The sequence below is a fragment of the Rhinoderma darwinii genome, chromosome 1, assembly GCF_050947455.1.
Source record: "Rhinoderma darwinii isolate aRhiDar2 chromosome 1, aRhiDar2.hap1, whole genome shotgun sequence".
NCBI lineage: Eukaryota > Metazoa > Chordata > Amphibia > Anura > Rhinodermatidae > Rhinoderma > Rhinoderma darwinii.
This window is the reverse complement of record NC_134687.1, coordinates 229314823-229329922: the sequence shown is the minus strand read 5'-3', so window position 1 is coordinate 229329922 and position 15100 is coordinate 229314823. Positions and strand designations below refer to the sequence as shown.

Below are 15100 nucleotides of genomic sequence, written 5' to 3'. Positions count from 1 at the left end.
ATTGGGAACTGATGGGGTGATATGGCCTGGATCACAGTGGGCATTGCAATTCACCCTAAAGACATTTGATGGCCAGTCAAGTTACTGTATTTCAGAAAAGGTTCTCCATTACACATTTTGTACACTGGAACATTGGTATGGTTATTCAGGAAAGGTCCTTCCCCAAACTGCTATCACAATGTTGGACAACATTTTTTTACAATGTCAAATTCCAAAAATGAGTGAAAAGCCTTTGTAGAAGAGTGTAGGCTGTTATAGAAACAAAAGGGAGTTCGAGTCCTTATCGATGACCATGGTCTAAGAATGAAATGTTCAACAAGCAAATGTGATGTTTGGGTGTCCACAAACTATTGGCCATGTATTTCTTAGATGGTTTTATTTGATACTACATAATTTTCAAAAATGATATACTTATGCTGTAATTCTTGTATAACCACTAGTCAAGAGTTAATGTTGTTTAGATAATTGTGTAATATGTTCATGCTATCGTGTATGACATGTATGTGGGTGTAATATTGACTTGCATTATATATTACTGTGGTTTGGCTTGATGGAGAAGATGCGAAAAACAAATTATAGTACCAACAACAGAGATTGGTTGGACGTTAGCCAGTTTGTTACTCTTGCATCAATGAACTAACTAACAACAGGAAGAATACTCATCATTGCACCATGCGCTTATAAGAAAATACTATAAAATACAATGTTTTGTAGAAATATAGATGACTACAACCTGATACACTATATTCCTCCATAACCAGCTATAAAGTTCTCTAGTGACTAAGTTACTGTTAATTCCTACTAAGTCATAATGCTCGAGTGAAGATATAGTCAATGTATGGCTGAAAGATAATCCAGATACTTTCCGAGAAATGTGATATGAGTGATGGATGAAATATACTCACACTATATAGAAAGATGAGGACGTAAAAGCAAGAGTATAACTAGTACATATGATCAACTGTATTGGAAGTTGATTTAAAGTTCATTTAGCTTAAAGTATAATCAGATATGACCTAAGGGTGGATATAAAAATCATCTTCCTAAAGGATAGTTTGTCTTACTATAAAATTGGGAAATGCAATAGTGTTCTGTCATAAAGGGGTTAACAATAAGAAAGTGGCGTTAATGGTTCAAAGATTTTTGTTTTTACAGTTGCATAGAATTCCCATCTTGCAGAGCAGTGACCTCTTCTGGGATTCTGAAGGCAAGCATTTGAAAGCAGTAGACAATAAAAGCCCATAACAGGACATAGAAATCTTTACCTCCCAGGCTTCCTTAGAGATCTGCATTACTGTTTTTATTGTGTTCGTCCTACCAAATGTATCCAGGAACAAGCCGCATGTGAACATATGTTGTCTGTGATCCATGATACACAATGTGAGGTGCTACATTAAAGCGATATTTACTGTTACTATTAAATATTATCAGGATATTCATTAAAATGCTAAAGCCATGTGACATTTCATGAATTCATCATGTCTTGGTGATAAAACCAAACCCTGCAAATGTGATGATGAAATAAAGTAATGGAAGAGATATACAGTTCAGTGTCAAGTATGTGCCTTGTTTATTCTGTCTAATGTATTTTCGATAATATTACATTTCCCGATTGCTCAACTTGTTACATGGTTTTGCAGACAATAAACATTCCCCCCACACAACTGACAATGTAAAATGTGTTCCATGAATGTGGGGTCAGACTTGTATATTCTCAGGATCGTAAATGCGATGTGAATTTAGTCAAAGCGTGCGTCAGTATGTTACATTCTTTGATTGAAAGTCGAAGTCATCTCATATTTGGAAGATAAAAGTTCATCATAATATTCAATTATTTCCAAATAATTATAGTGATATAAAGACATAGGCCTATTTCAGACAGCTGTTTAGTAGGGTCCATAAAAGAAGCAGTCACTGCGGCAATAATATAGTGCATAGCCCTTAAACTCACATTAATAAAATTGCAGACAAAATATTACAACAACATTACACGCCACCATTTGAATACACAATTTTTAGCTATTTAAAAGGTCCTCTGTCTATATTCAAAATCGGAGATACATCATAAGCTAGATGGGCATGATGTCACTGCTTCCCAGCTGCTTTCCTCGTCTTGGCTGTCAGCACATTGCCAGTCCAGATTCCAGCTGAACAGCTTAGCCATGTGGGACAGTCTTGTTGCTGGGGACAGAATGCTGAACAACTACAGCATTTTAAATAATGCCATATCACATGCCCCTAGCAACCAGTCTGTCTCAAATTACTCAATTTTTCAGCTGAAAGATTGACTGGCACTAGTGCAGAGCAATAGCATCTTGTCAGCAGTCAAATCACATAATTCTACTTCTCAGGCTGTAATATTAAGCTGATTTTTCTACAAATAAATGTAATATTAAAGAGGTTTTCCCATCTTAAGAAGCATTGACATATTGTTAGGATATGCCATTACTACATGATTAGTGGGAGTTCCTGCCGATATGCCATCAGTTTTAATGATGGGAACCCCCTTTAAGAGAGTGAGCATGTAGAATGTAAGGTATTGTAGTCACTCTTGCTCCAGCACTTGTTAGGGTATGTGCACATGATAACGACAATTACGGCTGAAATTACGGAGCTGTTTTCAGGAGAAAACAGCTCCTGCATTTCAGACGTAATTTGTCGTACTCGTGTTTTGCGAGCGTCAATTACGGACGCAATTTGGAGCTGTTCTTCATTGAAGTCAATGAAAAACGGCTCAAATTACGTCCCAAGAAGTGTCCTGCACTTCTTTGACGACGCTGTTATTTTACGCGCCGTCTTTTGACAGCGACGCGTAAAATTATAGGTCGCCGGCACAGTACATCGGCAAACCCATTGAAATGAATGGGCAGATGTTTGCCGACGTATTTGAGCCGTGTTTTCAGGCGTAATTCGAGGTGTAAAACGCCTCGTTTACGCCTGAAAATAGGTCGTGTGAACCCAGCCTAACGGTTACATACAGATACATGCATATTTAAAATTTTTTTGTAGATTTCCTAAGAGGACACCACACTCAAGAATATTTTTATGATCAGAAAACAAATAGAAATTCAGGTACTTAACATATCAAGTTTCCTTTCTATCGTTCCTGAAACTTGGCACATTGCCAGTGATCTGAACTTAGTCATGAAACATTTCTCTGGTTACATAGAAGAGGTTGTATAGTATTATATTCACTTTTTTTTTCTTTTACATTTCCATGTTTAGAAAAATATATACATATACAGAGATATGCAGATAAAGTGTGGAGGTTCTCTAGTAGTTACTTAATCATCTGGCGAAGCAGGATAGCGGTGATCGGCGGCTGCCAGCGTTACGGACACTTAGCACCTATCCACAGGGTGGATCACTATAATGGGGATTCCGAGCTCCCCATTCCTCCTCAATGCACGACCTCTGTGAGGGGAAGTTTTAATGGAGAGGCAGTCTGTCATGGAGGTCCCAACGGTGGGGTCCCCCAGGAGTCAGACATTTATCACCTACCCTGTGAATAGATGATAAATGTCTATCTTGGCACAACCGCTTTAAATTAACTAGAATTTTTTTTTTAATGTAGCAGCTCTCTTGGGATTGTTTTTCAAAGATCTTTGCATACCCAGACAGGGCTGGCTTTAGGGGTGTGCGACCAGTGCAGTTGCACAAAGCGCATCACTGTTATTGCTATAGGTGGTGTCACTTGCCCTGATGGTGCTTACACCCCTGATCCCACACTTTGTGCCTGAAAAAAAAGCAAATGCACAGGATGAAGCTAAATACCTTAGTTATTTGGTTGGGTAGTGTTATTTTGGCACCTTACAGCAATGTTATTTGGGCACCATAAGTAGGGGTTGTAATAGAAGGTAATGCATAGATGCATAGGACATTAACCAACCTAAAGCGCTACTGTTCCCAGTAAGCTTATGGTTTTATGACAGCTGGTAGACAAATGGCTCCCAATAAAGATATCCCCCAGCATGAGGTCCAGAGCACATAGTTGGTAGGGGTCATGGAATTTTCTCGTAGAAAGTTCAGGTTGTTTTTTCATCTCCTATGTTAATAGGTAACTACATTACTTCTCTTATTTAAAACATTAGTATAACACTCTGAGGGTCGATTAGATTTTTATATTTAATAAAGTGCATTAATGTCAATCATAATAGGATAAACATGTGATATAGATTGAAAGTGAAGAACAGTCAGTAGATCTGAAGTAAGAATAGCTGTCAACATGATTTGCTCAGAAAACTCTCATAAGAAATAAGTGGAAAAATCACGGGAAAATATATTATTGTAGCAGACAAATTGCCACCAAGTGCACTGCTTCTTGGCACACCACAGTAATATATTTACAGTTTTGTATTATAATTATATTTAATAATTAATAAAACATTTTTTTAAAGAAAATAATTCATATTATTTAACAAAATTCCGAATGGGTAGTCTTGAGAATGAATAGTTTCCACAAGGTCTCTTCAATTTGACTTTCAGTATCACTCTACCGTATACTGTATACAGTACGTACCATAGAGACAGCCCATACAACTGCCAAGGGGGCATGAAAAGGGTAGATGTAGCTCCAGTTTGCCCTATCCTCCTTTCTTATTGGCGGTGTGAACCTGCACATGGCTTCCCCTCTCCACAATCCAACCAATGTTAGGTATACAATAACGTTTCTTTCATTTAAAGGACAGTGTGGGCTCGAGGCAAAAAGCTCTGCTGCATCCTGTTTTCTGATGGTGGCATGTGAAGACATGTACCAGTAGCAGCACAGGGCTCAATGAAAGTGTATTTGAACTGGTATATCAAATGTGAAGTTTTGGACGCATCCAGAAATAATCCATATTGCCCAGTGAGGAAATTCTCCCTGCTAAGAAGATTTATATCATGCTTTCAGCCACACACTGCAGTGCACAGTAGTGTTTCAAGTAAACCTCTAAATTGGATAGGTCCCCTTTAAAGGGGTTTTGCACGTTCTGACAACTAATGACCTATCCACCGGATAGGTCATCAGTACATGATCGGTGCAGGTCCGACACCCGGACCCTGCACCGATCAGCTGATCTGGCTGCCTCCGGGCACCGGATGTTTTGAACGGTATGCAGTAGTTGGCGCCGGAAGCAGTTCGCTCCAACCACTGCAAAGCGATTGTTTGGCAGAACTATGGCTCTGCTCGCATTCACTTGAATAGGAGCAAAGCTGAAGTACTGCAGCTCGGCCGCTATTCTTTGACCGGAGTCATCTGCTTCTGGCAATATCGTCCAATGCCCGGAGGCAGCCGCAGCAGCAGATCTGTACGGGGTCCGGGTGTCGGACCCACACCAATCATACTGATGACCTATCCAGTGGATAGGTCATCAGTTGTCAGAACGTGGAAAACCCCTTTAAGGTATAACACCAAACTAGTGGGTGTAAATGTGCCCATGAATAAGCCTCCCTTAGGCTATATTATACCACATATACCTCTGCAGTATTAAAGTTACTTTGATTGAAGAACTTAAAGGTTTTTTTTATAATGAAATTTTATAAAATGCAAATCAGAAAACAAAAGATCAAAAGAAGAGGTGGTAATTGAGACCTATCTAAAAAATTACAATATAGAGTAAGTTGTCGCTCTTTTAAAATAAATGTGATTCATTGAAAACTGTCTGTCTATATGTTTCTGTAACTGCCATTCTAGTCAGCGGAGAATGACTATGATTGACACGTCATACAACCATCATCTGTCATAGAACCATTTAAATAATAATTTGTTAAGGGTTTGTTCACAACAGAGTTAGGTTCTGTTGATGGGTTCCATCAGACCTTTCCGTTAGGGGAACCCATCGACGGAAAGCAAACGTTTGTTTCCATTCCGTAAGGTTTCCATTGTTTTGGCGGAATCAATTTTGGGCAAAAAAAACTTAACCTTACGGAACAGAGACAAACAGAAACCATTAGCCACAGAAGCATTACCATTGAAATCAACGGTAATGCTAACGGAAAGCTATGGTTTCCGTTTCCCTTTCCGTTGATGGGTTCCCCTGAAACACATCAATGGAACCTAATGCTGATGTGAACAGGTCCTAATACATTACCTGTAACTGCAGAAAATTTCCTCCTTTTCAGAGGTTGTCCTGTTTAGACATCATCTTTTTATATGACAGGCCCCTCACAACAACTTTTTATCACCCGGTTATGCCATCCATATAATTTGCCACCCCCCCCTTAATTTGTATAAATCTTATATCTCAGCTGTATAGACCAAACATGATGTGAACTTAGAATTACCTCCCTGAGCTGCACCTAAGCTTGCCTGGACAGTAAGGGCATGACCACACATGGCGGAATTCCTCCGCAACTGTCCGCATCAATGCCGCACCTAATCCGGGTTGCGGATTACGGCTGCGGATCTGCACAAAATGTGCAGAAAATTGATGCGGACTGGCCGCTGCGGACTGCAGGAAAAGTGCTTCCCTTCTCCCTATTCAGTGCAGGATAGAGAGAAGGGACAGCACTTTCCCTAGTGAAAGTAAAAGAAATTCATACTTACCGCCCGTTGTCTTGATGACGCGTCCCTCCTTCGGCATCCAGCCCGACCTCCCTGGATGACGCGCCAGTCCATGTGACCGCTGCAGCCTGTGCTTGGCCTGTGATTGGCTGCAGCCGTCACTTCCACTGAAACGTCATCCTGGGAGGCCGGACTGGAGACAGAAACAGGGAGTTCTCGGTAAGTATGAACTTATATGTTTTTTTACAGATACATGTATATTGGGATCGGTAGTCACTGTCCCGGGTGCAGAAACAGTTACTGCCGATCGCTTAACTCTTTCAGCACCCTGGACAGTGACTATTTACTGACGTCTCCTAGCAACGCTCCCGTCATTACGGGAGCCCCATTGACTTCCTCAGTCTGGCTGTAGACCTAGAAATACATAGGTCCAGCCAGAATGAAGAAATGTCATGTTAAAAAACCAATACGCTCCGCACCACACATAACATGTGCATGACAGCTGCGGACTTCATTGCGGAACTTTGAATCTCCATTGAAGTCAATGGAGAAATTCCGCCATGAGTCCGCCACTGCTCCGCAACAGACAGAGCATGCTGCGGACACCAAATTCCGCTCCGCAGCCTATGCTCCGCAGCGGAATTGTACGCATCGTGTAAACGAACACTGCTAAATTAAAGTGAAAGTCAATGTAGAAACGGCTCCGCTGCGGATTAACGCTGCGGAGTGTCCGCAGCGGAATTTAAGTGCAATTCCGCCATGTGTGAACCCGCCCTAAGACTGTTCTTTTAGGAAATACTTCCGATATATACCTCCAATGGATCTCTTCGATGTATGTCATACCGGTGAATGCACTACCTATAGATCACCGGTATATGCTGTTTTACAGTGCTTGAGTTTATAGTGAAAAAAAGAGGACACTCTTTTAGCCCATATGCAAATCATTTAGGTTGTTGTATTAAATTATTTTTATTAAGCTGGTCTTGTGACAATTGTACTGCTAATAGTTAATTTATTAGTCTACATTCTGCATAAATAAGAAAGCAATGATATAACGTCTCAGAATTTTCATCTTACATCTTATCTGTGTGACAATTACTCAGCTGAGATTCCAAAATACTGAAATATTTGATGTCAACATTTGGCAAGTTGAATTGGTGGTTATGATAAATTAGGATGCATTTTTTTGATGATTAAATAAATTCACATTCAATAACATTGCATTCTTTGTTTATGATCAGACATACTTGCTCATTTTTGCTTTTAGTCTCTGTGATGAAACATATTAAATTGAACAGGACAATTGAAGAAGTCGGATGTAAAACCAAGGACATCCCTGAAAGTCAAGGACATATTTCACATGGTACAGAACAAATACACATTTGCAGCTGGTGCCATGTATCTGGGTGTATAAGGCTAATGAAAATACTTTTATTTTCATATATACGAACACAGTTGGTAGATAAAAATTATATCCGAAGCATGAGTTTGAGGTGCAGTATTCTGTTTTGCCTGTAGATGTCACTATTGAAATTTCTGTCTTTTGAAGATAGTCCACTTTAAAAAAATAAAAAAATCATTTATATACAAAAACATCAGTGGTAACCCGTAATCTGAGATAACCCCCCTCCCTTTATGACAAGAACTAAAGTATGGAAACCTTTTTGAATATCTTCTCCTGTATTTAAAGGGGTTGTTTGTTTTGGTCTATTTGACATCTATTTGGGTCCCTGAAGATGAGCTGATCACAGGAGGCCCTGATATGCGGGAAATGAAGCATTAAAATCAATGGGCCATCGTACAATTCACTGACGCACCGGGACCTACTCTTTGTAGTGGATCTCTGCCCTGGCTTACAGTGCAGGGTCTCGATTGGGGGTTGCCCTCTTTTAACCCCCTACCACTAATGGGGCATTTGCAAAGAGGTCAACTCCTTTATTTTTTTTCATGCATTACATATATTAACTCGGACCCACACAGATATTAATGCCTTTTTAAGTACACTGTTGTGCCTTGTCTCTTCCCTTCCCCCACCTGTCGACTGCGCTATTGCGCTTTAGTCGACTGCGCTATTGATTTAGTCGAAAACAACGAAAACCTGTCACAATGGTGACAAACGGAAACATTTAGCAACGTTTCCGTCACCATTGAGATCAATGCTGATGCAAACGGAATCTAAGGTTTCCGTTTGCCTTTCCGTTGAGGGGTTAACCCAATGAAAACCTCAGACGGAACCCCTCAACGTAAAGGCAACGCTGATGTGAACAGGCCCTTAAATGAACAGATTTTCATAATTTATCAGATATTACTGTGTACTTTTTTGTACTGTTTTGGATTAAAATGCAAAATAAAAGAGAATTTCAAAAATAAAATAGAAAATCTTCACCATCTGTAATAATGACGCTTCCCATTCTATAAGTAACCACTGATACAATAATGTATTTCCATGACATGTGACACTGGTACATATACTTATACATATAAGAACAATGGTGCAGACAAGACTGGAAGTGTTCCCTAAAGCAACCAATCTGATCACTGTTTTTATTTTTAGACCTTTTTTTAAAAGTTAAAAGCTGAAATCTCATTTGTTGCATTTTGTTGCAACTTTGCATGGCGTCCAGCGACAGTCACACAATAGAAATCAAGGTGAATTTTTAAGAAGTTGTTTAACAGTCCTGTGACTTGCACATATACATCTACTGAAGGTGGTCTGTGAAAAAAAAACAAAAAACAATGGAATGATCATTTCCACCCAAAATGTAAAAATAGATTATGTGCGAATGTAGGCCCGCCAGGTTGCTATTTTTCTTTTTTACTAGGGAGATTAGAGCAACAGACTACGCTATTCATCCCGTCAGTGGCAACGGAACCTGACGGAGCACAACCATGATGCCACAGTTAAAACGATAACGTTTATTTATTTTTTACTTTCAGCAATAATTACTGAAACGGCAAAACCAACATGGTGGTAGATTCATTTGTTGTATAAACGGCAGCATAGATGTAATGGAATAATGTCAACATGTATATAAAAAAAAAAAAAATACATATATACAAATACATTCAATTGTCTATACATTAAACACTATCTATCTATCTATCTATCTATCTATCTATCTATCTATCTATCTATCTATCTATCTATCTATCTATCTATCTATCTATCTATCTATCATCTATCCATCCATCCATCCATCCATCTATCCATCTATCCATCTATCCATCTATCTATCTATCTATCTATCTATCTATCTATCTATCTATCTATCTATCTATCATCTATCTATCTATCTATCTATCTATCTATCTATCTATCTATCTATCTATCTATCTATCTATCTATCTATCTATCTATCTATCATCTATCCATCCATCCATCCATCCATCTATCCATCTATCCATCTATCTATCTATCTATCTATCTATCTATCTATCTATCTATCTATCTATCTATCTATCTATCTATCTATCTATCATCTATCTATCTATCTATCTATCTATCTATCTATCTATCTATCTATCTATTTCCTTCCTATCTATCTATCTATCTATCTATCTATCTATCTATCTATCTATCTATCTATCTATCTATCTATCTATCTATCTATCTATCTATGTATCTATCTATCTATCTATCTATCTATCTATCTATCTATCTATCTATCTATCTATCTATCTATCTATCTATCTATTTCCTTCCTATCTATCTATCTATCTATCTATCTATCTATCTATCTATCTATCTATCTATCTATCTATCTATCTATCTATCTATCTATCTATCTATCTATCTATCTATCTATCTAGCATCTATCTCATATCTATCTATCTATCTATCTATCTATCTATCTATCTATCTATCTATCTATCTATCTATCTATCTATCTATCTATCTATCTATCTATCTATCTATCTATCTATCTATCTTTATAGTACTATACATTGCTTTTATATATATATATATATATATATATATATATATATATATATATATATATATATATATATATATATATATATATATATATATATATATATAGAATATATAGAATATTGTTCTAATTCGCCTGTCTATTCTACGAAGCACTGTAAGTGACCTCTAGAGGTTTTTTCATGTACTGCATTTGCTCCACCTCAAAGTGGGTGTGAGTGAGTGGTAGGACTTTACTAACACATAAACTCGTGCAGAATGGGAGAGTTTTCTCCAGTGCAAGGCAGGAGAAACTTGGGACAAGGGAAACTTTGGAAAACTTCAAGTTGTGGCAAGAATACAAACCAAGCAGGACATCGTTTATATATTATTTTTCTTTTGTGTAGACTTATATTTACATTCTATATTTTTGGTTATTATTTTTCTGTTGCGATTTAATCTTTTTTTTTTTTAATATCAGAACACAGGACATAAACTTTTTTTTTTTTTTTTAACTCTCTGGATGCAAGGAGGTTGTGGAGAATTGCTGGATATTCCTTCCTAAGGTGCATTGTTGTTATGGTGTGACTGGCTTGTAATAGTAGAATTACTACTGGAGCTTTTCTACAAAGAGGAGCGGCTGATGTCAGTGTGAGAGGAGACTGTCATACAGTCAGAGGATAAGGAGTGTACTCGGGTCAGGCGTGAGATCCCTGGGTCAGCCACAGTGCACTGCTGCAGCACAAAGAGCCAAGACACCAGACTGGATTATAGATCTCAAGTGATCCCATTAAGAAGCCTAAAATCCCTCGCTATGTCTGAGAGCAGAAAGAAGGAAGGAAAGGGTAATAAGAAAGGTAAAAAGGATCGCAAGAAAACTGAGGGAAATCCAAGTGAGTTCTTGTTACTTTTATGTTTCTATGTATTCTTATTATGACATATATGCAGCATACTGTATACATTACCATAGCTATCTATACCATGTAACAAGTGATCGTAAATGTACGTTGTGCCATGTAAGATATCACATGCTGCTGGGATTATCAGGTCACTGTGACAGTGTCTTGTACATGCTGTGCAGCCGGATAGAACACTTCATCTGCTTTCCTAACCTGCCCTCTAGTGATGAAATGACAGATGAGATCTGGAGAGAAGGAATTCCCTTGCTTGTATGATCCTCCACAACTAGAGAATTGCTGCATCGTGTATTCATGATTTATTACAGGGTTAATTAAGGAGTAATCGCAGCGGACATCCATGGCTCTGTAGCTGCTTTCTCTGCTATGGTACTTACCACTGTTACTTCTTAGACAACAAGATCATTCTGCACATTTGACCATTAGTATTGAAGTTCTGATTGAAATCCATGTGACCTGCTTTAAAATTATTAGACATTAGCCAAAAATGCAGCCAAAGTCCTATAAAAAAATGCCTCAGTGGTCCAGTATGGAGTAAGAATAGGGCGGTCTATCCAGTCAGCGGGCAGTGTAAAGTTTGGGAGACTTTAAAAGTAGTGTTTCATTTCATTTGTCTGACTGATAAAGAGAGAGGCTCTGAAGACTGAGTAGTGCCTCATACACTGTCATTAACAGGATGATCTGACTATTTCCTACGTCACTTAATGCGTTCTTTTTAACCGGTGTGAACCATCAGAGGCAGCACAAAACCATGTTGAGACAAGTTCTTGTAGGATATTAATCATTGACAGATAAACCTGGACTGGTAGACGTTGTGATATTTGCGCTCTGTCACATTGACTGTTTGTGTTTAGGATCAATATGGTGATAATAAATGTTAATATTAAAGATATACTGGTCTGTAGTTAACCGGCTTCTATAGCACTGCCATATACTATATCGAAGTAGTGTATCGCTGTCGTAGATTTAGCCAGCTTGCTTTTGTCATTTAACTCTTTGGGATTGCATTATGTCATTCTACAGATATTGTGAATGAGTTGTGCTAGATGACATACTCAGCTCTGCTACATCTTTATATAATGATAAAGGTGGTGTTCTTACATTATTTGTGTAGTGTATGAACATATATTTCTATTCCCCTTGTCGGAGTGACGTGGAGACACAAAATGGCTAGTTCATTCAGTATTTAAACTTATGATTTCTCTACCCATTATACATGTGACAACCATGCCGCACACCTGCATAACTGACTTTGCTTATGGCAGTGCTATATCCAAAAGGTCTTGTGCTAGAAGGGCTTTGGGAGATACCTACCTCTGAGTGCTTAGTGATTGACAGGTTTACATGCTCAAAAGGGTTCCCAGATATAGACTGAGGCAATCTTCTCTTAATCCTCTTTCTTCAACACGAAAGAGAGCTGTTTATTCTGCAGATGTCGTGTCTAATTTCCAGACCTGAGTCTGTTTTACAGATATCACATTGGAAATTCTCCTCTTGTTTTATTGTCCTGTATGACCTTTTTTTAATTTTGTTCACTAAATACAGTTTTAACTTTACTAGAAAAAAACCACAATGTAATAGTAGCATCAGATAGAAATTCCCTTTATAATATAGTGGACTAGGATCTGGTAGACAACTCTCAAATACTGTGCAACCTGTGGCTTAGAACCCCAAATAGAGTCCCAAATTCTGTTTAAGGTCATTCTCCAGTACTGTATAAATAAAGTTTATTGAAGAGAGCACAGATGTGTTCATTCTCTGCGTTGCACTTTATTCCCAAGAGCAGATCTTCGAGACTACTGCTACTGGAAGGACTCTTCATTAACTGGAGAGCATCCAGGGGCAAGAAGTGAATACACAAAACCCTATGTACAAGCTCTGTGTGAACACAGTGGTCCCTGAAATCTGCATAATTTACAGTACTGGAGAATTTCTTTAAACAGGACCTGGAACTGCATTTGGGGTCCTTAATCACAACCTTATCAAGCAAAGTGAACAGTGAATGTAATGTAGTTAAAATATTTACACACTGCCTACTGGACGGCATTGCTCTAGGCATAAGTCTTATTGTCCTGCATGGTGGATACCACCCGAGTCACTTATTGCACAGAAACAGTCTAAACTGGATAATATTGCAGTCAAGACATAAGACAGATCCATGTCACAGACGGGTTGGGTGTTGGTATAATCCACTTCATGACAACTGGTGCCTAATGTTCCCTGGTGCCATGTCTGCTGAAGCTTTGCAACCATAAAAACTACTTTGGAATTAGATGTTGTTTAATCCCAAATCCTTTTCCCTTTATAAAAAACATTGCTTCCTTAAGGGAAGTGTCTGCTCCTTTCAATAGTTTATCAGAATTATCTCTGTCTTAAAGATCTTGTCAGCATTGAAATCAGGACAAAACATGAGTTGAAGCCTCCAGGGCTGGCATTCCTGGGGACAATGACCTGCTTAGTGAACATAAGGGCGATGGACACAGAGTCCATCTGGGTTGCATATCTGTCCCTTTCTTATGGATGGCAGGATTTGTATAAGGTAGACTAGAAGTGTTGCTTGTTGTGGCTTATCTCCTGTGTTTGTGTTTGGAACGCTTGGCTTTATTGTGCATAATTACAATATCCTTCTCTGGACCCTTAGTAAATCCATTGCCTCAAGATATAATCCCTGACATCAGTCACCTTGGTCTTTGTTATTCTTTTATGTACCTCTTTACGGTTCTCCACTTTAATATATGTGAGTTGATTGAGATTTCCATTTTTCCTGTGTGCGCCAAGGAGTCACGTAACATATAACTTTCTCTGTACATTACAGCGCTCTGTTTAAGTCAGTGACTTGGAAACTTGCATATAACATAATTGCTGAGAGCAATTTCCCTGCAGAATTTCCTGGTCTTGTGAACGCTGAGTTCATAATAGTATATGACATTTCACTAATTCTTAACAGGAAGGCTGACATAGGAATGTGTATTAATGGAGACTAACACTTATATAAGTCATATAAGGAATTTGCTGTCAGTTTTCAATTAAATGTGTAAAACATTGGCTGCACATCGTAGCTGCGTACATTATTGGCCTTCATGACATCACATAAGATAGTGAAGAACTTCTTTTTAATAATATTTCCATCTGTCCTATTTAACAATTGTTTAATGTTTGTTTGTTTGTTTGTTTGTTTGTTGGTTTGTTTGTTTATTTTTCTGTGTTTATCTCTATTAACACAAATACAGTACATACATGGCATTCAACTTTTTCTGTCTAATATTTTATTTTCTCTTGCGCTCCTTGTTATGCCCCTAAGCTACAACATTACAGCTTTACATTTATCCATCCTCAGATTGCTATTAGAAAATGAAAAGAATTGGAAGAATCTATGCATGGGCCTAATCGTGTATTGTATTGCTTAAAAGGATTGTCTGGGATATGAAAAAGAATATGCTTTGTTAAAAGAAAAGTTCCAATCTTGTCAGGCTACGTTCAGACGAGTGTGTGCAACCTCGGACGTGAAAAACTGCAGTTTTTTACGGCTGATGTGCACCCGTGCGGGACGCGTTATCGCGGATCCCTCATAGACTAGAGTCTATGGAGGGATGCGTGAAAACTGAAGAAAATGTCATGTCCTATTTTTCCACGGACCCTTTACACGCTCCGTTGAAACAACGGCCATGTGAACGGCCCAATTTAAATACATGTGTCTGTGTGACGGCCGTTGTTTTAACGGCCGTCATGCGGTCGAGTTACACGCTCGTCTAAATGAGCCCTTATTGAGCAGCGTCAGGTATTGCG

At 38.4% G+C, this 15100-nt stretch overlaps 1 protein-coding gene across 4 annotated transcripts in view; it reads left to right on the top strand.

Moving 5' to 3' along the window:
- NRG1 (neuregulin 1) overlaps positions 1-15100 on the top strand; it is a 725774-nt gene that overhangs the window by 599402 nt on the left and 111272 nt on the right. Inside the window, exon 1 of one of the 4 annotated variants that reach the window (XM_075862126.1) lies at positions 10708-11290. The exons of the other annotated variants lie outside the window; for them this stretch is intronic. Within the exon in view, the coding sequence (XP_075718241.1) occupies positions 11212-11290 (79 nt within the window). The 5' untranslated portion in view covers positions 10708-11211. Of the gene's footprint in view, positions 1-10707; positions 11291-15100 lie in introns of those variants that run through there. 4 annotated transcript variants of the gene reach the window in all.